Source organism: Lynx canadensis, chromosome C1, assembly GCF_007474595.2.
Source record: "Lynx canadensis isolate LIC74 chromosome C1, mLynCan4.pri.v2, whole genome shotgun sequence".
In the NCBI taxonomy this organism is placed as follows: domain Eukaryota; kingdom Metazoa; phylum Chordata; class Mammalia; order Carnivora; family Felidae; genus Lynx; species Lynx canadensis.
The window spans coordinates 198892664-198918448 of record NC_044310.1 but is presented as its reverse complement, the minus strand read 5'-3'; the positions used below and the strand labels follow the sequence as shown (position 1 = coordinate 198918448).

Below are 25785 nucleotides of genomic sequence, written 5' to 3'. Positions count from 1 at the left end.
CCCATATTATAAGTGTTTTTATAATATGTGTGCTTTTATTTATATATAAGTCAATACAAGTTTTTTTTCACTTAAAATGAATAAAGGAAGAAAGCATTTGCTCTTGCAAACATGACTGGCAATATCTACAGAGCCATTAAGAAGTAGGCCTTTACAATGATCTGGTTTCTTTGATTCAGCTCAGTAGGCATACATCAGGTATCCCAAGAAAATTACTTTGGACCAGAATATTTAGTTCAACCTCAGGTCTGATTATGCTAAGTATGTAATTGCTCAAACTAACCAAACAGTTTTAAAAATATGTATCTCATTGTGTGCCAGAGCAATGGGTTAGACAACACAGTTCTAAGTTGTATTTCATTGCATGCCTGGTGCATTTCCAATATGTCCTTTTATTTCTCCAGGAGACAGCTAAAGAAAACTGTGTAGTGTTACACTTGGTCTACATACAGTGGATTTATATGCACTGAAATGTAGATTTTATGGTAAACAAAGAATATTTTCCTGAGTTGACATCATTTCAATACGCATGTGAGTTTGATGACTAGCCTTCCATTTTCTGTGAGAGCAAATCAATGGGCTGGAATATGTGATTACAGATGTATGTTCTGGTTTTACTTCAGCAAGTGCAAAGAAGGGAAGTGTATCACTGCATGCTACATTGGTGTTGTGAAATATCAAAATTCTGTGTCTCTTTCCTATTTCTTAAGTTACTTTATGCTTTTCAGATGCATCATGTCACAGCTTTGCTGCTGTGACCCTGCCCTCCCTGCTTATTGGAGGGTAGCTGAAGGTTGTTAAAAAAAGACCCAGTCCTATAGTTTAATGAAGCTGTTATAGGATGCCGACTCTGGAGTCTTGGTAGCCGGTGGCCTGTCTGTTGATGAAAAGCACTCTGCTGGAAGAAAGAGGGTGGGGAATGGAACACTGGTTATCTCTGCTCTCATTCATGAGTGGTGCTGGGCCCCTCTTCCTACTATTTATGTCCAAAAGATGCCTTATAAGGCTGTTCAATAACTCATGAGTTGGAAGGCACAAGTGGGTATCTAAAGCAAACTCAAGCAATTCAAGTTAACATTCCTGAGAGCAGAGTACTTGTCAAGCTGAGAAACAGGCAATTGAGTGGTGAGAAACTCCTAGAACATTTTGGGGTCCTCTGGAGGACTGAAGGTAGCAGAAGCCCCAGTTGCAGGATAGGACTGTGTCTCATGAAAACAAGTGAAGTGGCTTGAAACACATTCTTCTTCAGCTGCGTGCAAATATCCACAGGCATATCTGGATGCCCAGGGAAATCCTTTTCTATTCATCTTATAGGAGTGGGGCCCTGCAGGGCCACATTAGATGGTAAACAGAGCAGGTAAATGAAAGAGAAGGCCTCTTAAGTAGAAATGATGATCTAGTTGCAAAAAAAGAAAAACCCAAATAAAAGCAAACAAAACCCCAACCGTATGCTCATGTTAATATCTTGCACATTTAATAAGAAATACTGTTTTCTTTCTTACACATAGATCTCATTGTCACTGCAATGATTTTTAGGCTCCACAACAGCTTATTTTCATTCTCCTCGGCAACTCTTCTTTGCTCATGTTCAGCTTCTCTCTGAAATCGATGGATCACATGAGCCACAAATGATTAGGGATGGAAAATTAAATCTATGAACAAGCAGAACTAATGAAATGCTTCACAGTAAGGCAAAGGTGGGATAAGAATTACTGTAGGCTAAACAAGCCTGCAATTGTTAGGTGCGAAAGTGGGATAAGAATGTACTAGCTCTGTGGAGATGTAGCGCATATGTGATCTTAATGACGCAGCCATCAGTCCACCATAATGCCTATAGCTGTTTACATTGCTATGGATATATAGACCCGTTACTATTTACACATAGATACAAGTATACACACATATGCACCTTAGACATTTTATAGCTGCAATTTACAAATTGTATGTCTTATATTTATTATATCCAATAACCTCAAGTCTTATCTGTAAGATGTTGCCTAACATCTTTTTATTATCTGTTTATAAAGTTGTAACACAGGAAACTTTTCTGACCATTGGTTTCAAGTCTACTCTTATAGATTACAGGGCACGTGTCTGTCCTCATATTGTCATTTCCAAATATTTGGAAAGGGACCTTGCTCAAAAATATGTCTCTTGCTTGTTTCCTGATGCTTTACCTAGGGCCACAGCCTTCCATTCCATACTAGAGCCTGGCACCAAGTAAGAAAAGTCAATAAATGAGGTTACAAATGCAAATACCATTGAAGGATGAAACTGCCCAAATTTCCACTTAGATGGAAGGACAACTTTTGATAAAACACAGTACAGTGGGCAAGCAAAATTGGGTAGAAAAGAGGGAGTTCCATGGGTCAGCAAATTGACTACAGAGAAGGAAGGCTAATGGCACCAAGACAAATAAGTCATTCCTTCACAATAGGGAGGTGGCCCATTGTGGCTTTCTTTATTTTCTCAAAGCCCTTGATTTGGTGCCAGGTACATATTTACTGATTTGGATGGATTTCATTATTAGCAAAGCAGGGCAGTCACATGGTTGGAGCTGTATCAGTAGAAACTTCACCCTATATGCTGCAAGAGAGTATTGGCTCTTTCCCTCATTCTTCTAGTCTATTCCTCTTTTAAAACTCATATTACAAGTTACGTCTCCCAGGAAGGCTTTCGACAGGCCCGTGATGATGCACTGCCTTTTGTAAATATTCCCAGTGCACCTATTCACACCTAGAGCACAACATTTTCCTCTCTGTTATTATGGAATTGTCTTGCTGTTTGCCTCATCAGACCATAAGCTCCTTGAATGCAGGGGGGAAAAAAGCCTTATCTAGTTTTAACCAGTGTCTAGTTTCCCAGTTGAAACATTGCTTATTGAATAGATGAACAAACTCTTTAATTAATATAACTGATTAAAGAAGTGAATGCAGTGATTGGGTTAGCCACAAGACAACATGGAGAAGTCCCAGGAAACTTGATAAACCTGCTTTGTTAACATAATGTACTTTAAAAAGTCAAATGTATTCTGAATTTAAAAAGTGCTGTATAGTATTTTTGTCAGAGCTCCTGGTCCATAACATTTGCATGATGAACTTGCAGCGGAGTAACCTTAGAGTCTGGATGAACTTTCTTATGATAATTGAAAATGCCCTAGAGAATGGTGACTTCTGTAATGGCTCCTAAGTCACAAGAAAAGTAGGCAGTTGAGGGCAACTATCACCTAGGAGCTAAATAATCTGTGTGTGTGGATACCTTTCCCTTGAGATGGTAGCTCCTGGAAGCCAGAGACCAACCTTTCAACAAGATTAAAGAGATGCTATTAATTGCTATCGATCATGGGTCAACAAATTAAATTGCATCTGCAACTGCATCTCTGAAAGGTCTAAATGAGAAATGCAGTTAATGGGTCTGGCTGACCCAATGTTGTGATTAATTAAAAAGGGCATGAAACCAAAAAACAAACAAAGGCAAAGAAAAATGTAATGGGAGCGGGGTGGACATCTTTGGAAATCTCAAATCAAAAGGCTTTCCCAGGACCTAACTTGTCATTTAATTCTATACATTCTGGTAGGGGGGTAGGGTGGGTGGGTAAGGACAAACAAACAGAGAAGACCATAGTGGATAGCTAAAATAATCCCTTGTGAATTTCTCAAATGCTGATGAGCACCAATATGAAAATGCAACTGATATTTTTATATTCTGAAGGGGCATGTGTGGAGAGAGGTGTTAGAAATTTCTAAGCAACTTGTATCACAATACACAAACTGCTTAACTATGGTAAGATTAATATTTGCCGCAAACTAGAGAGTAATTCTGTGACTCTTGCCATTCTAACCTTTCACTTCCATTTCAAGAATACTATAACAAAATGTATAAGCAATGGAGAATTTTGGCTCTTCCAATGGCAGTTATTCAATCCAAGGTGAAAACAGCACCGGCAAATAAGATGGAGTGGGCTATCCTGGAGAAGCATACCTGAGGTTGATCCTAAATACCTAATAGTACCAATAACTTCTTATGCTGAAGTTCTAACATTGAGATTGTGTGCTGACACTCTCAAGGCAAGCGTGGGTTCCATATTTTTGGTAGTTGCTATTTGACATCAATATCCTTCTACTTGCCTGAACTAGAAACATGGACTATTTTAATTCTTGAATCCCTACGGGTCCCTCCATGAAGTCCTTTTGTCCTAGCTGATCTGCTCGACTTTCGCCACGACAGGATCAGGTCCTCATTATTCTTTCCTGGACTCTTGTAATTGCCTCTCATTAGTGCCCCTGCCCCTTTCTCTCCAGGCCCTAATCCATCCTTCACGCTGCTGTAAGAACTGTTACTCCAAGACACAAATGTGGCTATCTCATCTTCCTTTTTGATGTAAATAAATCCAAGGTATCAATAAAAACTACATCCAGTTTTCTTAACATGATCTTCTAGGGTCTAACCTTTGGGTTTCCTTCCTGGACACATCTCTCACTGTATCCATCTATCTCCAACCTCACAGTCACATTATACCTGACTGCTTGTCATTCGAAATAGACTATTCATTTTTTCTGTGCTACAATATCACCCCCTAAATGCCTGCTCAACTTGTGTTCAAATGACAAGATTAAAATCCAGGGTACTTTATTCATGAAATCTCTTGTATTACCACAAGTCCCAATAATGATAAAACATAATAGGCTCGTGTTATGTATCAGACTCTATTCTAAGTGGTTTCCTGGGTAGTATTCTGTTCAATACTTAAAACCTCCTGATTTAAAAGCTGGTTTTGAGTGAACTGGAAAAAATCATAAAACTTCTTTGAATCTCAGTGTTCTGGTCTGCAAAATGGGAATACCAGTTTATAATTTCATAGTGGTTATGAGGATGATTGAATTAATGAATGTAAATCATTATTTTATGTAAAGTAGCCAATACAAGTGTCTAACACACAAAAGGGGCTCTAGAAATGGTAGCTAATCTTTTTATCTGAATCCTTCCCTAAACCTAACCCACCCCACATAACTATTCATTTGGAAAGTTTTAAAACTCAATTCTCAAAGTATAGCTTTTTAAAAGTGCTTCTACTCAAAGCCAGGTTGTAATGCAAGTATGGACGTTAATTAAGTTGGAGTTTGGGCTTAAAAAAACTATGAGTTCAAGATTTTCAAAAGTAAAAAAAAAAAATCCAATCATTACCACAACGGACAATATTTTAAATGTAAAACAAATTTTGAGTATTTAAAAGAAATTCCTTTAATTCAGCTCCTTTAACTCTGACTCTGTGAAAGGCATGATGGTACTAGCTATATCTGTTCATTAAAAGAACAATGTGCCTTTTGGATGTACATGTTTGGTCAGGAAGAATCAGGTATTCACACCAGACAGTACAGTTTGAGGTTCACTGATAAGACTGTCACTCCAGTTCATGGTAGAAATCTCTTACAAATGTGGTAAGAAAGTGTAGGTGAGGTTGCTGGCTCAGAGCATTTGTCTTTCAAAATCATGAAGGTACTTTTCTTTAAAAGAGTAATAGTCTCAACGTGGTAAGCCGTCAAATAACAACAAACCCAGGACTCCAACTGCAGTTCATAGCACTTTGAAGTGCCCTCCCATGAAACCTGAATCAGAAATGAACTGTAAACAACACTTTGCAAGGGACACAGGGAGCGGAGAATTGGACGCATGGGAAATTGAAAAGCCAGATAGTCTAATCTTGTTTTAAGAAAAGTTTGGTGGAGTCAGGGTGCATATACATATGTGTGGGGACTCCATGCTGACATTTCTTAGTGGCTGGCTTTTTTCTTCGTCCAACAATGCAAAAGATGATGGCAATTTATAAAATATTGTTCAGTTTTACTCTTTGTTAGGCACCTTGATTGTTTCCAGGAGAAGAAAAATAATAGTTTGCTCTTACTCCCCAAAGAAAGCTCACACACATAGAAGAGGCAGTGCACTTGGGGTGCCATTTCTAGCCCTGAGGCTCTTTGTTGCCCCTTGGAGGTCAGTTGGTAGAAAGTCTCTTGCCCACCGCTAGCCATGCTCAGCGTCTAGGAGGGAGTTTAACATGGAGCTTTAAAAGAGTAATTTTCCCAGAAAAAACCCTCTAATAACAACAAACTCACGTTTCTGTCAGAGTTCATAGCTATTAGTTGGCAGGGCTAAAAGCCCCATTTTGAACTCAGAAGGCATAACAACTAAATGCAAGGTTATGGGCAATTTGGATCATGCAAATACCCCCTATCCCTCATATCTTAGAAAATCAAAGACATTTTTAAGATGGGTTTAGATGATACTTAGGAATTCTTAATTTTGTTAGGCTTTGGTCATATAACACGGTTTTGTAAGAAAGTATCCCTTTTTAAGGAGATGTTTACTACAAGATGTAGGGCTGGAATGATATGATGCTTGATATTTGCTTTAAAATATTCAAGGAAAGGAAAGAATAAATGAAGCATAATGCAAAGTCTTGATAAGCGTTGAGTTTGGGCAATGGGTAAATGGAAGTTCCTGATACTTTACTATTTTCTCGATTTTTGTGTATATTTGTGTGTATTTATAATACGAAATTTCTGTGTTGCCACTTACTAACCTATGACCTTGGGCCAATCGCTGAACGACTTTGTGTTCTGGTTTCCTCATCAGCAAAGCAGAGGTAGTAACAATTCCTCCCTGGCAGACGTACTATGTGGACGGACTGAACGGATGCTGCGGGTTCAGTGCACAGCCCAGGGCTGGCCAACAGAGCAGCACTCAATAATTATAGATTATCGTTAGTATTATGTATGGATGCAGGGTCAGGAAAATATTTTTCCTATCACTTTACACTCACCCTGCTGGTTTATTTGAGCTTCTTGTTTGATCCCAAGTCAACCTTGCCTTACCTTAGGAAACATGACAATGTGGGCAAGCAAAGGCTAAAGCTCACGCCTAATTTGAATTGAATGTGGGTCTAATGACACAAGTACTTTCAGATGATAGAAGTCACTAAGACTTAGTCATTAAGTGATGAGGGTAGTGGGGAAAGAGAATTTTGGAAGGAAAATATATCACAAACAATGTTTGCTGGTTAACACACTTTATATTTAACAAAATAATTTTTTAATAATATAGTCTTTTACACATCAAATATTGTTGCTAGAATCCCCTTTTTACAGTTTAGTGTTTAGTTGTTTTTTTTTTTTCTCACTAGTTTTCAGGCACACCATTTTTCAAAGATTTTAGAAACTGAATCGTTTTTAACAGGCATCAGCTGACAAACAGGATGTTGATCCCTTATTTAAACAAAGCTGTAGTTAAAGCCAAGAACCAAAGAAGGAGGAGGAATAGGAGACAGTGGGGACAGTGGGGCTGCAAACAAAGCCTTCAAAAGTAAATAAACAAACAAACAAACAGATGAGACCAGAACTCTGTTGTTCAGAGTTTGGAAAGAATTTCTCAATGACCTGGATAGAAGGAAGTTGTAAAATGTTTATCGGTTTATGAGAAATTCTGTCACAGTATAGGTTCATCTCTCCCTACAGGGAGAAAAATGTCAGTGCTACAAAGTCTTAAAGGAAACAGCTTGTAGTGAAACTCAGAGGAAAAAGAAAATCCAACAACAACAGTAAAAGAAACCCCTCTCTCTGGCTGGTAACAGAGACCACAGAACAGCCTTCATTCTGCAAACTCTCTGAAAAGAGCTTCTTGATGGATATTACACTCCATTCTAGTAAGTTTTTGCTGCAACTATCACTGTGCCAAGACTTTGATGCAAATTGTCTGAACCCTGGCTCCCCAGTTACACTCTGTTTTCTAAAAAGGACATAGTAACTCCTTAATAATAGATAGGGTACTATGCTACATGGCTCTATTAATGATATTTTCTGGGTTTCAAACCTTATTCCTGTCATTTGTTATTATTATTTCCTTCCAAGAGTGTGGATTTTTGAAGCTGGCACCAGGCAACCTCCGGGCAAAGAAAGCTCAATAATACATCTCTGTCTAGACACAAGCTGAAGTGTGGAATGCCTTTACTTTGGAGTGCAGGAATAAATCATGCAGAATTGTTCATGAATGATTCATGACTGTCTATATGATGTATCCGTGGTGGCAACAAAAGGTACCAACCTTGCTGCAAATTGGTGTTCTAAGGGAACACGGCTTGATGTTCTTCCTTGGATGGGGCCGGCACGGCTGTTTGCATCGTACATGAGCACAGCGTATGTGAGAAATGTCAGGTCCAACTCATCAACGTTAATTTTGGAAATGACCATTCTTTCTTGATGACTGGAAATGCTTCCAGGGAGGAGAGGCTGACCATTTGAAATGAAAACCCAGTTGATGAGACTAAAGAAGTATGTCCTGAGGGTGGACCTATGGCAATAGAAGCCTCGCTCCATTTGGAGGAGACTGACCTCTATTCCTTGGGGCTGCTGGTTGTGCATGTATGTCCCAAAGGGCTTAGAGGCTCACCAAATCCACGGGCTCAGCCAGAGTCTGCTTGGTGTGCCGCCCTGGCAGAAACCACTCTGTACTGATGATTCTTAACCTCTGATTCTCAACCAGGTGAAATGTCCCTTCCCCACTCTTTGCAGACATTTGGCAATGCTGGAGACAATCTGTTGTTACGAGGGTGTTTGCTATTGGCATTTAGTAGATAGAGGCCAAAGATGTTGCTAAGCATCCATAAAATGCACAGGACAGCCCCCAACAACAACAAATTATCTGGCCCACGATATCAATAGAGTTAAAGTTGAAAAATCTTGTTTAGAATGTGGCACTCTGCGAGAACTGTGGCAAAGCCCAGGCTGGTGTGGAAGTGGAAAAGGAAAGAACATCGGTAGTGAAAACAACCTTAAAGTTTCCTCAAGGACCCTGCCAGATCCACGCCAAGTTTTTCAAGATAGGAGAGCAGAATAAGCAACTAATTATGCCATGTGGTTTCAGAATCCCCAAATTTATGCTTGACTCGAGGTGGCATCAGATACCCTGTGTATTTTATTTTTCTGTTACTATACGAGCAGCATTACCAGGGCAACCTTGAGACTCTTCAAAGGTTCACTTTAATTGTTCAGTATCTAATATATACATTTTAAAAAATGTTCAACAAATGGAATTGTATTGTGCAAGACTCACTCTACCCTAATCTTTAATTTAAATCAGCACTTGAGGTGGAAAGAGTGTCCTGAATCTGTGTTTTAGACATAGGGCTGAGTGGTCATTACTAAAACATGGCAAACACAGTCCCAAACCAAACAAAAACAAAAACAAAAACAAAAACTACTGGCCTTCGGCCAAATCTGAACTCAAAAGCCAGGCGTGTTCAGTCGGATTCAGATTCACAGTGGGGCTACTCACCCTGGTTCTGGTATTTATAGGACCACGTGACTGAGTGGGCTTAGAGTGTGTTAAGTTACAAACCGAACTGAGATTCAGCATCACAGGAATGTCTGGTGATTAATGCTGCAATTCTGAATTCCTGGCTCCCTTTGGATTCTTGAGCCAAGCTCATGGTGTTCTTCACATATTAGTTTTTGATTGGCAGTTTCAAGGTTTTGTGTCGGAAATGTGTGGTTTGTAAGAATTGTGATCCCCCACACATGGCACCAAGCACCAGTTCCCTGCCCCGCCCCAGCAGTACATCCATCTGTACCCACCTCTCTCTTCTGAGCCTATACTGCGTGTTTCACCCAAGGTGGGGTGGTGATTGGTTGGATGCTTTTGTGTCTTCCTGGTCAGGAAGCGTCCTCACCCCTGATATTCCTTTACTAAAGCTTATGTGACACAACTCAAAACTTAACTATGCAGTTGAATATGGCCCCTTAGGCTCTAAATAGAAAAAGAAATACTACAAGAGAAAAATGCCATGTGGGATGTACAGAAGAGTAAACATGAAGTAAATCGGCGGACAGTAAGCTGGCTGGCTAGAGGTGTCACCAGAACGGGAGCCTGTACGAGGCTGTTTCTTCCTTTTTGTTTCAGAAATCCAGTCATCAAGTCACCATCAAGCATGGATAATTACAAAAGCGGTTTCGATAGCTATATACTATATAGATCTTATGTAGCAAGAGAGAAAGAGAGAAATTTCCTCTTAGCAAAATATTCACTTTTGTCAACCCTAAAAGGTTTTGCTGGTGACCCTGTTGTAGCTGGCAGGAGTTTGTTTGTTTGTTTTGTTTTGTTTCAAACATGTGCAGTGTGGAAGCCATAGCATCCTCTCCTAAGAACTCCTCATCGGTTGGGAATTTGTTCTACACAGTCTGCTTGCCTTGGCATTCGCGTTTTGAACACTGAGCAGGCTTCCACCAGTCCCCGTTGTGACAGTGACAGATGTTACATTCATCCACTTTCACTTCAATGCCAGCCGGGATTATTGTAGTTCCTGCAAAGCAGTTTGGACCTGGAACACACATAGATGTTGATTAGTTGATTAAATTTGAATGGCTCCCGTTTTCTCTTCCCTCCCCAACCCCCATCAAAAACACCAACCCCCAAAACCATGAATGAGTAGGTCAGACTACTCTTCATAGTTCACTACTGAGGTACTTTCCAGCCATCTCCTTTAAATGCAGACTTTCAACCTCTACTCTCTTGTAAACAGCTCATATTCCCCATGTGTATTTAAAAAAAAAAGATACAGTGCTCAAAACAATCTTACCGTCTGTTACTGAGTACTGCAGTTTTCTAAAGTATGATTCTACGGATAAAACTCTAGTTGCTTTCTGCTCTGGGGTGTAAATGCTGCAGAAGCATCCCCTGAAACTCTAGAGGGTGTCTAGAGTGGTCTGCTTCAGATGATGGTACCCTGTGGCCTGCCCTCTCACTTCCATGGTGGGTGGGCCACAATGAACTTGTTCATTGCCTGGCTTTAGTACCTTCCCAAAGTCCAGTTCCTGGAATCTCCAGCTTGTTTCTTGATAACAATAAATAATTCATGACCAGATGATTTATTCATGCCCCAAACAAGCTTTGTTGGAGGTTCATTTGATTTTTATAAATGGAGCTCCTTTAATCTGCTGGCTTTTTTTTTTTTTTTTTTTTTTTTTTTTTTTTTTAAGAATGACCCAAATGGTTCGCTTTTGAGAGTCAGCAGGAATTTTATTTTGCTTTCCAGATTCAGAAAAGCTTTACTGAAAATGTCACCTGCTTAGTAGAGATGGATGTTTTTAAAATTGACCAATCTTAATTTTTTACTTATCTTTCTCTCCTTTCTCTTAGTTTCCCTTTCTTCCCAAGGTACAAATGCCAGTATTCAGTACTGGTGATAGTATTTTTCAAAATCAAATGGAATAAAAATTGCTTCCCAAGATGCAATGGATTGTAGTGGGGTGGTGCAAGTTGCTGTTTCTTTGAAACAGTTTGGTGTAAGTTTCCAAAGTACAAATTTGGATAAAGAGAGGGAGTTGTGTCTACTCATGATTTATCGACCCAGCATTACTGGCCACTTTCCATAACCATTGCAAAGTAACACACATCAATATCAGTGTTCTACTTTCACTTTCTTACTGCTTGATAAGAATTTACGAGATTATCTTTACCACCAAATAAATGAAATCAGGGGTGATTTGTAGTTCCACTTCATAATTGAAATCTTTTATAAAAATGGTAGCTATGAAGTTGCAATGTATATTTCTCAACACAAATCTATTTAATACACTATGGCTTTAATCATCCATTGTTTTAGAGCTCCCAGACTTCAGCTGTGCATACATAAGCCAGTGACCTTCGTGTACCTATGCCTTTCCTTCACTCTTGGACAAACACCTGGGGCATGTGCCTGTGCATGGTTCTCATAGAGAACCGACCAGCAAGAGTAAGAGGGATATGATGGGTCATCAGTGACAGTTAAACAGTTAGCAAACCATCACCCATGACGGTACTTCTTGTTATGATGCTGTGGTTATAAGCTGCTGGCCATCCTAACCGCTGATGATTTAAGGATCACTGTTTTAGGATTTAATTCATTGTTTGATAGACTGAACTGTCTTTGGGGCTACACCCCCCCTGGGAAAATTCCACATGAAATCATTCATTTATTTTGGATCCAAAATAGAGGGAATCTGCAGAGAATTTGGCCTGGAACCTTTTTCAGAATGTAGCTGGTTGTCTCATGGCTGTTGTTAACAGACCTCTCTCAGCCTGGCTAGTTCTACGCCAGCCAGGATCTGGACAGAGCTGAACTAGCTTCAGTAATCAAACATGATGACCGCTACCACCTGTTTTCCTGAAGCCACCCCCCCCCCCCGCCCCCCCAGGGAAGCAGTGGTTTCTCTCTCTACCTTCCCACTGCTAATCAACTCTTCTCACCCAATTGTATGCTTGTAACTTTTCCAGATGGGGAAGGAAAAATAGTTTTTTTTCCTAAATAGTGGTTCTAAAACAAAGAAGTCTTGGAAACAAGTAGAATATGATCTAGTAAAGAGTTTTTTTTCAGTTTCTTGAAGGGATTTGGAAACTTCTCAGTAGATTCTTAAGAGTGCATGTGTGTATTTGTGTGTAAGCATAGGCATTCTGGTGGCTCACAGGGGGCAGGTTCATCTCAATGGCATAATAAGAGAAAAAAGGAGGGAGGGATTTTTGTAAAAAAAGATTTCTGACAAGTCACTGTGCCTGTCTTGAAGAGATATTTTACTAGAGGTCTGGTTTTCCTATCTGCTCCTTTCTGCATGTGTTGGTGTCATACTATGATTAGTGTGTATTTGATCAGCCTCTCTACATCATTTCTTAAGAGCCCCTTAGAATGTGCTGCTTTCTCAGCACAGAAAATATTAATTTATCATGATGGACAGAATGCAAAGTCCTTTGCACTTTGCCAGGACTGAACAAAGTCACTGTCTATAAATAACCACCTTGATGGTCGACTTGGCGGCCAGAGGTATTTTACAGAATCAAAAATTCCCATTTGATCTCATTAACAATGATTTTATTAGCATGCTTCTGAGAACTTGCAGCGTAACTAAAGCCTCAAGTGTGTGGTTAATAGTATTACCTGCTTAAAAGTAATTCAGGTAATTGTGAAGCACAATGGCTGGCACTATTTAGAAACTGTTCTGGTTTTGTCCCTTTCTCCTTAATAGTGGTGACAGCAAATGTAACTGGTTTCAAGCATATGAGTGTCCTATATGGGTTCCTTACATAGGAAATCTATCTTTGTATTTATTCTCTTTATTAGGGAGGATGCTTTCTTTTTGCTTTGGTTTATGTGGAAGAATAAGTTTCTTAAGAGAGTAAACCCAATGGCAAAAGCAACGTATTTAGTGTAGAAGACTTGGAGAGATTCCAGGGGAGAGCAGAGAAAATGATTAAACCGAAGCCTGGCAAGTAGGACCTGTGAGAAAAGGTTAAAGGGATTGGAATTACTTAATCTCGAAACAGAAGACAGAGGAATAACTCAATAACTCTCTGGGAATTAAGGCTTATTATGTGAAGAGTGGCAACCAACTGTTCTTTCTTTCTTCAGACACCTACAATAAGAGGAGATGGAGATGAATTGATTCTCAAGGAATTGGAAACACACACACACACACACACACACACACACACACACACAGTAATTGCTCAGAGAACTGAGAACCGAGTTGCCAACTGTGTGGTGAGATCCTTAAGAACACAGGAGGTATCATGTGTCAGCTGAAATTGTCAGCTCCTTAAAAATAGGAACTGAAGGGCCACCTGGGTGGTTCAGTCAGTTAAGTGTCCGATTTCAGCTCAGGTCATGATCTCACAGTTTGTGAGTTCGAGCTCCACACCAGGCTCTGCACTATAAATGCGGAGCCTGCTTGGGATTCTCTCTCTCTCTCTCTCTCTCTCTCTCTCTCTCTCTCTCTCTCTCCCCCCCCCCTCTCTCCCCTTCTCTGTGCCCTTCCCCCACTCGTACTTTCTCTCTCTCAAAATAAACGCAATAAACTTAAAAAAAAAAAGGAACTGAATGAATACCTGTCATTTCCTTTGGTCAGGCTTAATGCTGTGTTTGCCACATATTCCAAACTCAGTATATCTTTCACTAAAAAGTATGAACTGTCTAGTTATATGATAGGAGCAAAATTATTTTTTGAACTAATATGTCAGACCTTACATATACATCAGGCTTTGCCCTAGTAATATTGGTATAGAAATCTCTGTCAATTAATGGTAAGACATAGGGATAATTTCTTGAGCACTTACTTCATGCCAGGAATTTGTGCCATTTAATCATTCCAATAAGCCATGTTAAGGTGCACATTCTCACCTTCAGCCATATAAACCATGTAAGGTACATTATCTCTGAGCCTCAGAGATAGAAAATAACTTGGCTGAGTTCATGTACCTAGGAAGTGGCATCAAAGGGATATGAATCAAATCTCTCTGATCTGTAGAATGCTTTTAATTGCCCACAAAAAGAGGCAAACATCTAGGAGCACACTGCTGGCTTTCATTAACCCAGATCCTAAGCTTCTGATCAGAATCTCAAAGTCTAGTTGGTTTTAGTATTGAGGACGCATGGTCTGAGTTAAGAAGCTTGATGGTTAAAAATAAGTGAGACCGTCTTTCTATAGTTAGTCATCAGATTTATTGGTTTTATATTGTATAATCTAATACTCTCCAGAAAACACAATTTATCTAACAACTACAAGAAATTTCCCATGGAGAAGATGCTTGAGTAGCGAAGCTTTGGTTTTCCTTCGGGTGGCATGAAATTCCCGCTGGTACTGGAAATAGACCAGATAAGAAGCAGAATGAAAGTGGACTATGACTTAGGAGTCCTGGTTCAAGTTGTGGTTCTATGATTGATTATCTATGTGACCTTAGGCAAGCACTGTGTAACCCAAAAACTAATGGGGACCCATATGGTCTAGTCTCAGAAAGGATTCATATTTTTGGAGATGCATTAAAATTGGAAATGAAATTCAAATATTTACTAGGAGCTGGAACAGGGAAGGAAAAAGGGGAAGCAGGCTAGGGATACATCTACACGAAAAAGATCTTCCATGAAGCAGAGTTTTCCTATTATTCTGTACTTCGTTAAGTACTTAATTTACACAGTTATACAGTAAAACCTTTTTGGCAAACATTTTCTTTTCCACAATAGAAATTATTCAAAAGAAATCTTATAAGGGAGGCCATGCTCTGGTGCTTTGGTAAGGTGGTCATGAGGTGCCTGCTTCTCAGTCTTTCCTGCAGGATTATTTTTCGCCATCTTCCTACTTCAACCTTGCAGATATAGCTTATGAAGCATCTGCATAGAGTATCTAGTGATCAGACTTCTGATCACTGGCATTTGGAGTGATTTCATCCTGCTTCAATAATCTAAGAAGCCAGGAGAAAATAGATTCCGCTGTATTTGTGGTTGTAAGAACTGAGCAGATTTGCTCAGGCACTGAAGTTCTCCTTGCTAAGTCCTGAGATTTCCTGCATAAAAGAGCACATAGAAACTACATATAAAAGGAAGTCTATTGCTACTCTGATCACACCTCCTGCAGATGCTCACTTGCTTACATAAGTGTTAAATGTCACATTGATTACATGGAGGAACAAATACATAACCTGAAATGAGGTTCTGAAGAAGAGGATAACAGAGCTGTAGAAGGCTGTAACAGAGAACCTGGCCTATGGGTCCATGGAAAGATTTGGTTTGGGTGGGGGCAGAGGGAGAGTATGACTCAATGAACAGGTAGAAAAAGCTGTGGGGTTAGAGTGATGTGTGTAGCAAGATGTGGCCAGGAAGACAGTTGTCTGCAGGAGCTGGTGGTTCATACTGGCTTGCAAGAGCCAATTGTTAACTATTCAGGAATTTTATAATCTCATGGACGTTATTTTGGCAATAGGAAGCCATTGAAGTATTTTAAGTAGAGGTGTGTGTATGTGCATGCATGTGCATGTATATGTATTTAATCATGAAGTAAATGGCAATGAGCAAGAATGAAATATGGCCTTTTGTAGCAATGTGGATGGAATTGGAGAGTGTTAGGCTAAGTGAAATAAGTCATACAGAGAAAGACAGATACCGTACGTTTTCACTCTTATGTGGATCCTGAGAAACTTAACAGAAGACCATGGGGGAGGGGAAGGGGAAAAAAAGTTACAGAGAGGGAGGGAGGCAAACCATAAGAGACTCTTAAAAACTGAGAATAAACTGAGGGTTGTTAGCGGTGGGAGGGAGGGGAAAGTGGGTGATGGGCATTGAGGAGGGCACCTGTTGGGGATGAGCACTAGGTGTTGTATAGAAACCAATTTGACAATAAATTTCACATTAAAAAAATAAAAATAAAAAAAATAAATGAACTGATCACAAAAAAAATCATGAAGTCAAGACATTGATTTAATAAATGGCACCAGTGTCATTGTATGATTGGTCCATAGGGCACCCATTGTTGGAGTAGACATGATACATCTTGATGGAGGCACCAGACAAAGAGATAGCAAAGAGTAGAACACTCGCAGGCCCTGGCACTGAGTAACAGTAAAAACACATTCTTTTCTCCTTTGCTTTGAGGCATTAAAAGTCTCTGTTAAGATGCTGGAGTTATATTAAGTCAGTGTCAGTAATTAACACATTGGCTTAAGTGAATTGATCATATTATCCCTATACAAAGTAAGGTCTTAAGAGAAAATGCTCCAGGAAATGTGCAGTTTGATCTGGGGGGGGGGGGAAGGAGGGCTGAAAAGGAGGGGTAATTTCTAGTGGGACAGCTTAGTTGGAGTCCCTTTGGGGACCAGGATTACATGCAATCTGATGGAGACAGTGGACTGTTTGGGGAAGAGGAGGATCCTATCCGTCAAGCAACAAAATCATTTCTAGATGATTTAAACTTAAAATGCACTAATTAGAGGAAGCTGTATATAGAGAATATCCAGAATACCAAAAAGAATGAAGCTTGGAGGTAACACAATCAGGAACAAGGGCCAAACTCATGCTACAGATTTAAACCAGTAAAAATACACCTTGGGTGCAGATATAGCAGCTTGCTCCCTCAGTATCTCCAACCCAGGACCCTCGATGCTGCTAGAAGCATCATCACAGCTGCCTCTCTTACCAGTCTTGCCAGAAAAGAGGCTGTGGTCCCACACTTCTTGAAATTACTAGCTTCCAGTTTGAAATCTGCGGCAGGTAATCCTGGAGACAGAGCTTAGTCAACTGCCTGTACCCTAGCTGCAAGGGAGGCTGGAACACGACTACCTGGCAGTTGTAGCTTTTCTAGGGAGAAATGGGCTTTCTTTATGTATAGAGGATTCCCTAGTCATAGGAAGGAGGCAGTCGTTCATTTCTGATGGTAAGATGGATGAGGAGAGACAGGTCAATGAGGGCAAATTTCACCTGTTTCAAGTTAGTTTGTTTGTTTCCAGGCTGATGGCCAATATGCTTGTCTCACATCAGAACACAAAATAAACATTCAGAACGAGATTGCTCTAAACATGAGTGATATAGTTGTTAATAAGACAAAGTTTCTGCCTTCAGGTTGTTGATATTCGAGTAGGCTGAATCAGATAAAAGGCACAGAAACAGACATGGCCATTTCCAGTCATTCCCTGAAGAAAGTAAACAAGACCAGTTGAGGGCCAGACCAAGAGTGGGAAAATTCTTTATGGTTTACAGAACATGTTTATATATGTTTTCTTATTTCATATTCACCCTAAGGGTGTAAGGTGGTTATCATTGCACAGGTGAGGGAAGTAAAGCTCAGAGAGATTAAGGGACTTGATAAAAGGCAGAGAACACATGGCAGGAGAGCTTACATTTCAGCTCTCCTATTCTGACCCCTGGTTGACTGCTTTCCTTGAGGAGAGTCTTTGTTTATGTTTACTGTTATTTCCTCCAGTGGCAGTCATAATCGGCTCTCCTGTCCGTGACTTCCAGCAGTTAGCACTTTTTGACTACTTCTTAAGTAGCAAGAATTTTCATGAATGACCTTATTTCTTCCTCACATGCACTACCATTTTTTTTTTATAAGAGAGACAAGGAGACATAGAAAGTTTACAGGTGACTTCGAGAAAGGCACACAGCTGGTAAGGGATGGAGCTGGGATACACAGCCAGATTGCCCTGTTCCATCCCAGAAGTGAATCTTTTCTGTGAGCTGCTTTTCACTTCCTTCAAGTTCTAATAGAATCTGGGATATGGTAGGATGTATTAGAGGGGAAAGGCTAGAGAATTTAAATTCCTGTTTCTTGAGAAAGAGAAGTATGTGTGTGTGTGTGTGTGTGTGTGTGTGTGTGTGTGTAGGTAAAGGGGTGAATAGGCAAAAGGGCGAATGTAAAGGGGAAAACCTGGCTATGAAATCCCCACATGGAGCAGAGAAGTAGGCCCCTCCAGCAGCTTTATTCAACCTCTTTTTCGCAACTGCAAAGCAGGAGTCACTCCCAAGAAGCAGATCTGGCTGAGAAGGCAGCACGATTCTTGTGATCATCTCAGAGGGCAGCCAGCCTGGCACTGAGATGTCTCAGTAGGTGATGCCTTGTTCTTGTTGCTTGTCGACCCAGATCCTCTTTACAGCCAAGCTTCCTCCTTCCCAGTGACTACAAAAACCAAGCTGCTCATGACTACTTTATAGATGCTTCCAGATTATAAATTGGTATGGTGTCCCTGAAAATCCTTTTTCTGACAACAACTTCATATTGCTTAATAGTCCCCTTTTGAGTATTGCAATTTCTGGCCTTGATTTGAAAATTTATTATTGACGCTTGGTGTCTTTTAGAAATTGGTTGTAAATGATCTTCCTACTGCATAAATGAGGCAGATTCCTATTGTGCAAGGCCATAAACATCCTATATTTATTTGGCAGGGCATCTAAATCATTGTTTCAGCAAATAGTAGGCTTGCAGGCCTCAGTCTGGGGGTACAATTGGATTGGATTATGTTCTTCCTTTCAACTGATTTTAATTCTCTGCTCCATGAAATCTGATAGATGTTGTTATGCTACTGAAAAGCAAATAGGCTTTCTGATCAGGTGTACCCATTTTCAATTATTAAAATCTTGGAGAAAATGGTTGTAAACCAAAAAAAACAAAACAAAACAAAACAAAACAGTAATGAGAGCTGATAGCAGTTAAAATTTTAGTGACTGAAACCTCCCCAGTAACATGTTCCAATGGCCCTGTCAGGCCTGGACAGACAGAAGTTGCTAAAGGGAGATTCCAGCCCAGAGAATGCAGGCCTCTCTCAGCCTGCTTTTCGTCACCCATCCCTACGTTACCTCACAACCATTTTATTAAACCTAAGAACAAAAAGCTTCCTCAGATTAAGGTGGCAAGATTCAGGAAGGATTGTTTTCTTCGAGGCTGCCCTAGAGGTGCCTGTTAATCATTTTATTTGAAAATTCAATATTGCTGAACTCCCACACAAATTTCAGTGTGAGAGCTCCAGAGAGTTTTCTGGCCCTTAAGTATGTAAGATTTATAGCCTGGTGCTCCAATTAAGTGAAATTCCGGGTGCAGAGCGGAGAGTGGAAGGACACGGTCAAGCTACACAATAAGGGTAAAGGTTGGCTAATTTCAGGAGAATCAGCAGGCTCAGAGAATCAGGAGCAGTTCAAATTCTGCATTAGTGGGACACATATGCCCAGTCTCACCTTCAGAAGGATGTGTGGTCAGAACATGGCTTAATTTGCTGTTGTATAAAACATTTTATCTGCTCAATTTTTGCTTCAAATGATGAAATAGTCCTATTTCAATTGTCCAATTGAACAATTGACTTATTGTCAAAAGTCCAATTGTCCAAGCTACAATAAGACTCCCTCCCCTTGTGAGAGCTTTCAGTGGTTTTCAGATCACTTTTTATTTTTCTCTCCACAATCCTAAAATTAGGAAGAATGGGTATAATTGTACCCATTTTACAGCTGAGGACACTGAGGTTCAAAGAAAGAAGGAATGAGGTGATTTACTATGTGTGAGATTAGATCTCTGGAGTCATACCCTCTATGTTTCAATCTTGTTTCTGTCATTTACTAGAGATATCATCTCAGCAGTGTCCCTAGTAAGTGGGAATAATATTGAAATAAGTATGCCTACCTTACGAGATTTTGAAAAAGCAAATGAATTAATACATTAAAGGACTTAGAGCAGTGCCTGTCACATATGAACATGCAGTACATGTTGTTGCCATTTATTCTGATTATTATTATTACCTGAGTCACAATATAGACTACTTTGGGCAGGATATGGATTCTAGGACCTTTGATTTCTAGTCTAATTAAAATAAATAAGAACATCAGTGATGAAATTAATCTTATTAATGCCAATTAATATTTTTTTGCAAGGTAAATAAGCATACAACAGTAAAATCATTTCTGCATTTCCCCAGATTTGTTGACTGTTTACCAGGAAGCAAGGCAGATGAAAAGAACACCTAGAAGGAGCATCCCTGGGGAGAATTAAAGGGAGATCTATTAGAATGAACTAGCTGTTGACCGTAGAAGGATTCATTAGAAAAATGATTTAAAATGGTTTGTCAATTAATGATGACTGGTTTTGTTTGTTAGAAAGAAATGTCCAGATATGGTGGGAGAAAGTCTAAATTAAAGGCTAGCAAAGACTGCATTGTATAGGGAGAGTGTATCTAAACATCTGAATTACCTTTCTGTCCATCCATCCATCCATCCATCCATCATCTATTGAGTCTTCTACAGTATTTTTCTTGAAAACAAGAACACTATAAGTGCAAATGGCCACCAATCATGGACATATTGAATAAATTATGTGTGCGGCTCCATAGACTCTTCAGTAGCTATTGAAAATAATGAATTAAAACCTCCAACTGACTTGGAGAGATTTTCATGAGTTGTAACTGAATAAGAACGGGATTATACAGCAAAGTGGGTACAATATTGATCCTATTTTAATAAAACAAATAGAGATATACTTCTGTTTATATGCTTGACCAGGATTATATGCAGATAGAGGGAAACTAAAGAGATACCAATACTAAATTGTTAACATGGATTATCTTGCTGGAGAGAGGGATTGCTGATGGTGGAGGGAGATGAATAGGACAAAGTGTCAGGAGAAAAACAAGTACATCATATCATGATATGTGCAAGTGCGTCATGATTCTATGTATAAAACAGAGTTCTTACATTAGCATGCATTTTAAAATCAATGTGTACACTTAATGATGTAATGGTTCCTTTTTTCCCTTAAAGTCTGTTATTAAATTGATAATGCAGCAGACAATCAGGTGAGGAAATGTAGTGAAAGTCATAAAAAGGGACATACCAAACAGAACTATTAATATTCATTTTCTTGACTCTAAAGTTTTATGGCTATGCTGTGTAGTACAGTAGCCACTAGCCATGTCTGCCTATGAGACATTGGAAATGTCCCTAGTCCAAAATGACATGTGCTGTAAGTGCAAGAAGTAAACGTGAGTGGAGCACCTGGGTGGCTCAGTCGGTTCAGCATCCAACTCTTGGATTTGGCTCAGATCATGATCCCAGGACCCTGGGATTGAGCCCAGCATAGGGCTCCATGCTGAGCGTGGAGTCTGCTTAAGATTCTCTCTCTCTCTCTCTCTCTCTCTCTCTCTCTTTCTCTCTCCCCCTCCCTCCCTCCCTCCCTCCCTCTCCCTCACTCTCTCTCCTTCCTTCTCTCCCACTCATGTGTGCACGCTCTCTCTCTTTAAAATAAAAACATCCCCCCAAAATACAATAGCTCATATTTTTATTAAATATTAAATAAGCTCATAGCTTAATATTTTTGTGTCAATTATATGTTGGATGAAAATATTTGAGGTATATTTGGTTCAATAAAATGTATTATTTCATCCCTTTTTTTAGTTTTCTAAAGTGGCTAATTAAAAACATGTACTTAAAAATTGTTTAAATTTGACATTAAATTTAGAACATTTAAAATTACACATGTGGCTTTCATGATATTTTTATTGGTAACAGCAACAAGGAACTACCAAAGGATAAAGAGCTGTCCCTAAAGGCCCAGAGGAAATCTTTATGTAATCTGGTAGGAAAGAATGCTGCCTGTTGTGGAAAAGGGCATATCTTTAGGACAGGGTTGCTCAGTGTGAGCCTTGATCATCAGCTCACTGAGAACACCTTTGAAATGCAAATTATCCAGCCCCACTAGACACTGGCTGAATCACAGCCTCTGGCTAGGGAACCCACAGTCTGTGCTTTAAGGAACATTTCAGGTGATTCCAATGCAGGTTGAAATTTGAGAACCACTACTTCAGGATAAGGCAGAGCTTGGATAAGAAAGAAACTTACCTTTGGGCACCACGAAGATAGCAAGCATAGTTAGCCTGAGGTTTGGAAGATGCCTCAAAATAGACTGAGTTTATCCAAAAAGCAATGAATTCATCATGCTACAACAACATAGGCTTTTAGCAACAGGGTCATTCTTGAGGAGAAATTCTGAGCAAGTAAATGGTGGTTAAATGGTTCAATTACTTTCAAGTTTCAGCATAGCATCTGAGCTGTCATTATTGTGTTTCGTTGAGAAGTGTGATTTTTACCCACATGACAGCTTTGAGAATCAAAGAGTCATGTGTGAAACTTGGCATTTGGAACCATTTTGGCTGCTCTAATGACCTCACTTTCCAAAAAACAAGTTGGTTATTATTGGCAAGAAAATAGTATATATTTATCTCTGGGATAGAAACAGGTTAGAAAAGCTTGTATGACAGTTTGTCTAACTTTCATATAAAAATATAAAATTTCTTTAAGCAACAGGCTTTCTACTTCTGACAGCTAATTTAGTATCTTTGAAAATTGCCTCCTCCATTGATGAAAAAATTGCAAACCTATTTTTGTTTCCTTAAAATAATATGCTTGAGTGAACACACTAAAATGGACATAATATCCTCACTGGAGAGAGGGACATAAGGCAATAGGTGTGCTTACCAACAAAGTGGGCATCACCACAGACACGCAGACACACGTGCATGCACACGCACACACAGACACATCACTTCATGATGGATATAAAGAGAAAACTTTCCATTTTCATTCTCTATGTTCAAAGACATAAAATGCCTTGCAACTGAAAAAAAGGTGATGGGCAGATTATTTCATTATTGGATTATATGACCAAAGATGCCCTACTGACATTTCTGTGATTTTCATAGTGATGTATTATTAGATATGCCATGGGTAATTTAAGTAACAAAGTGACATTTTTGCTAATGTCCATCTAAATAGCTAATAACTGGGGCGCCTGGGTGGCGCAGTCGGTTAAGCGTCCGACTTCAGCCAGGTCACGATCTCGCGGTCCGTGAGTTCGAGCCCCGCGTCGGGCTCTGGGCTGATGGCTCAGAGCCTGGAGCCTGTTTCCGATTCTGTGTCTCCCTCTCTCTCTGCCCCTCCCCCGTTCATGCTCTGTCTCTCTCTGTCCCAAAAATAAATAAAAACGTTGAAAAAAAAATTTTTAAAAAAATAAATAGCTAATAACTGTGACACAGAAATGATGACAAGATTAAAATAAATGGTAAAAATATATAGTCTACAAACTGCATAACGAGTCTAGAAATATTTTAGTCTGGAAATACAATGCCCACTGGACAGACTTATTTCCTTCCTATATGCATATGGCAAAAGTAGATATTGAATACCAATAAGGGGATAAAGTTTATGGAAAATAAAAGGAAGACTAAAAGGAAGAATACACATACTAAGGGGATTTAATCTAGTCTAGAAGTTACAGAAGGGTGCCTTCAGGAATAACGGGAGGTAGGGACAAAGGAGTGACAATGAAGAGCTCCTAAGTGCAATAAAAGCTTGGTGCACAGGGAAGCATTTGAGATACTGCAGAGTAGAGAGTCAGTGGAAGGTGGGCTAAGGATAGAATAGAGACATAGGTAGCAGCTAGTTCTTAGTGTTTTTTTTTTTTAAACTATATTTTGGATTTTGGATTGCATCTAAAGGGCAATCAAAACCATGACATCACCAGATTTACTTTTTAAATAGAATACACTGGCTTCAATGTAGATAATGAGTTGAGCAGAGGTGAAGACTCTATTACAGAAAGTAGACCAATTTAATCAGTTCTTGAATTAGTCCAGGCAAAGATAATCGTGGTGTAGACTAGGGTGGTAGCCCTGGAAATAGAGAAAAATGAGTGAGTTTGAACAATATTTAGGAGGTCCAATCAACATGATTTGGTGGTAGACCAAATGTGTGTAATAAAGTAGAAGATGATTTAAGCAAGGTTATGGGACACTGATGAATGACCAGGATTTGGGGGAAAAAGAATGTAGTTAATGTTAGAAAATTTGAACTGCTATACACATGAATCATTTGAATGGAGATGAATAGCAGAACAGAACTGACTGAGATGGGCAGAGAGAGTTGGGAGTTTCTGGCAAATGAATGGTAATTGAAGCCAAGGGTGTAGATGTGGTTTCCCTGGAGCTTGGATAGCCCAGCAAGAGAGTGTAGGACACCATTATCATTTAAGAAGCAGACAAAGAGTTGTGGCCAACCAAGGTGACTTAAGAAGTCTTCAAAGAGGAAGGAGAAAAAGCAGTAGTATGTGGTATCCAAGAAGCATAGGAAAGGACATACTTCTGGTAGGATAGATGACAGCAGTGTCAAATGAGGTTGAGATGACAACTGATATAGGGACAGAGACATGCTTTTTGGTGACTCCCAAGAGCCATTTCTATGGAGTAGTGAAGGTAAATGCCAGGCTGAAGAAAGTTGAGGAATGGGTGGGCAGTAAGGAGATATAGACATACAGTCCTGTCAGTAGCTGTATGAGGCCAAGGCTGAGGAAGGATATTTAAGGTGAGAGAGATAAATATGTTTAAATGCTGGTGGAAAACAAATAGAGGGGGAGAGAGAGGTTGAATATAAAAAAAAAAAAGTAAGGTTGGCAAGGTGGGGAGAATACTTGATAGAACAGAGTGAGAAAGCCAGAGAACATGGAATTCTATGTTCTTAGATAGCAGATAGGAACCCCCTTCCATCGTGATAGGCAATAAGAGGCTGAAGGAGTTTGTATCTGATAATTTTTATTTCCTCTAGGAAGAAAGAGGGGCACTAATCTGCTGAGTGGAGGGAGAAGGTGAGGAAAGGGAGGGGTTGAGGCAGGCTTTGGGGAGAATGAAAATGCTGACTGTGGAAACAATGAAATTATTGAACAGGTGAAGGTCCAGATGAGGATGGTGACCACACTTTGTAATGGTACCAATTTGTTTGTGCAGTCGTCTCCACGAGAGCTCACCGATATCGAGAAAGAGTGCCTTAAGCAGGCAGTCATGATTTAATAGCCTGTCACCTTGGGCGAGTCACTTATCTCTCTGTGCTTCCATTTCCTCATCTATGACCTGGGAACAGTAAGAGTATCCACCTGATGGGATTGTTGTTATTATCACGTGAGTTCATACACACAAAGTATGGAGAATAGTCAGTATATTGTATGCACTCAGTAAGTGTTAGCTATTCTCTAGTTTTGGGGCTTTGGCAGTCTTGTGGTGATTAAAACAAAGGGATGGGAGATATTAACAAGAGGGTAGTTGAAATTGTAGACAAAGGACTTAGGCTGGAGAACAAAGGGAAGTGAAGCTTATTCACCAAATAATTAGGTTATTTTATATTTACTGCAAGTCCTCCTGGTATGGACTCCTGGCCTAAGATTATAGTATGCTAGGTTTGCTGACAGAATTACGTACAGTGTTATGGAAAATGAACATTATCTGAGATTTGTCATTTCAGGTCCTATTCTATACTTTGACTGTGGTTTCCAATGCATAAGGAATTTACGTTGAAAAGATATTGTGTTGTTGTTGTTTTATGAGAACTTTAGCTAGAAGCATATCCTGTGTGTCACCATTTCATGTTCTGAATTCCTGTGAAATGGGAAAGTTCTTAAAAAGAGAGAAAAAAATCATAAGCAA

General features: G+C 39.6%; 1 protein-coding gene across 1 annotated transcript in view; it reads right to left on the bottom strand.

Moving 5' to 3' along the window:
- Positions 1–7074: 7074 nt before the first annotated feature.
- Positions 7075–25785, bottom strand: part of VWC2L (von Willebrand factor C domain containing 2 like) — a 160164-nt gene continuing 141453 nt past the window's right edge. The window contains exon 3 of the mRNA XM_032594512.1: positions 7075–10366. Within this exon, the coding sequence (XP_032450403.1) occupies positions 10218–10366 (149 nt within the window). The 3' untranslated portion in view covers positions 7075–10217. The remainder of the gene's footprint in view (positions 10367–25785) is intronic.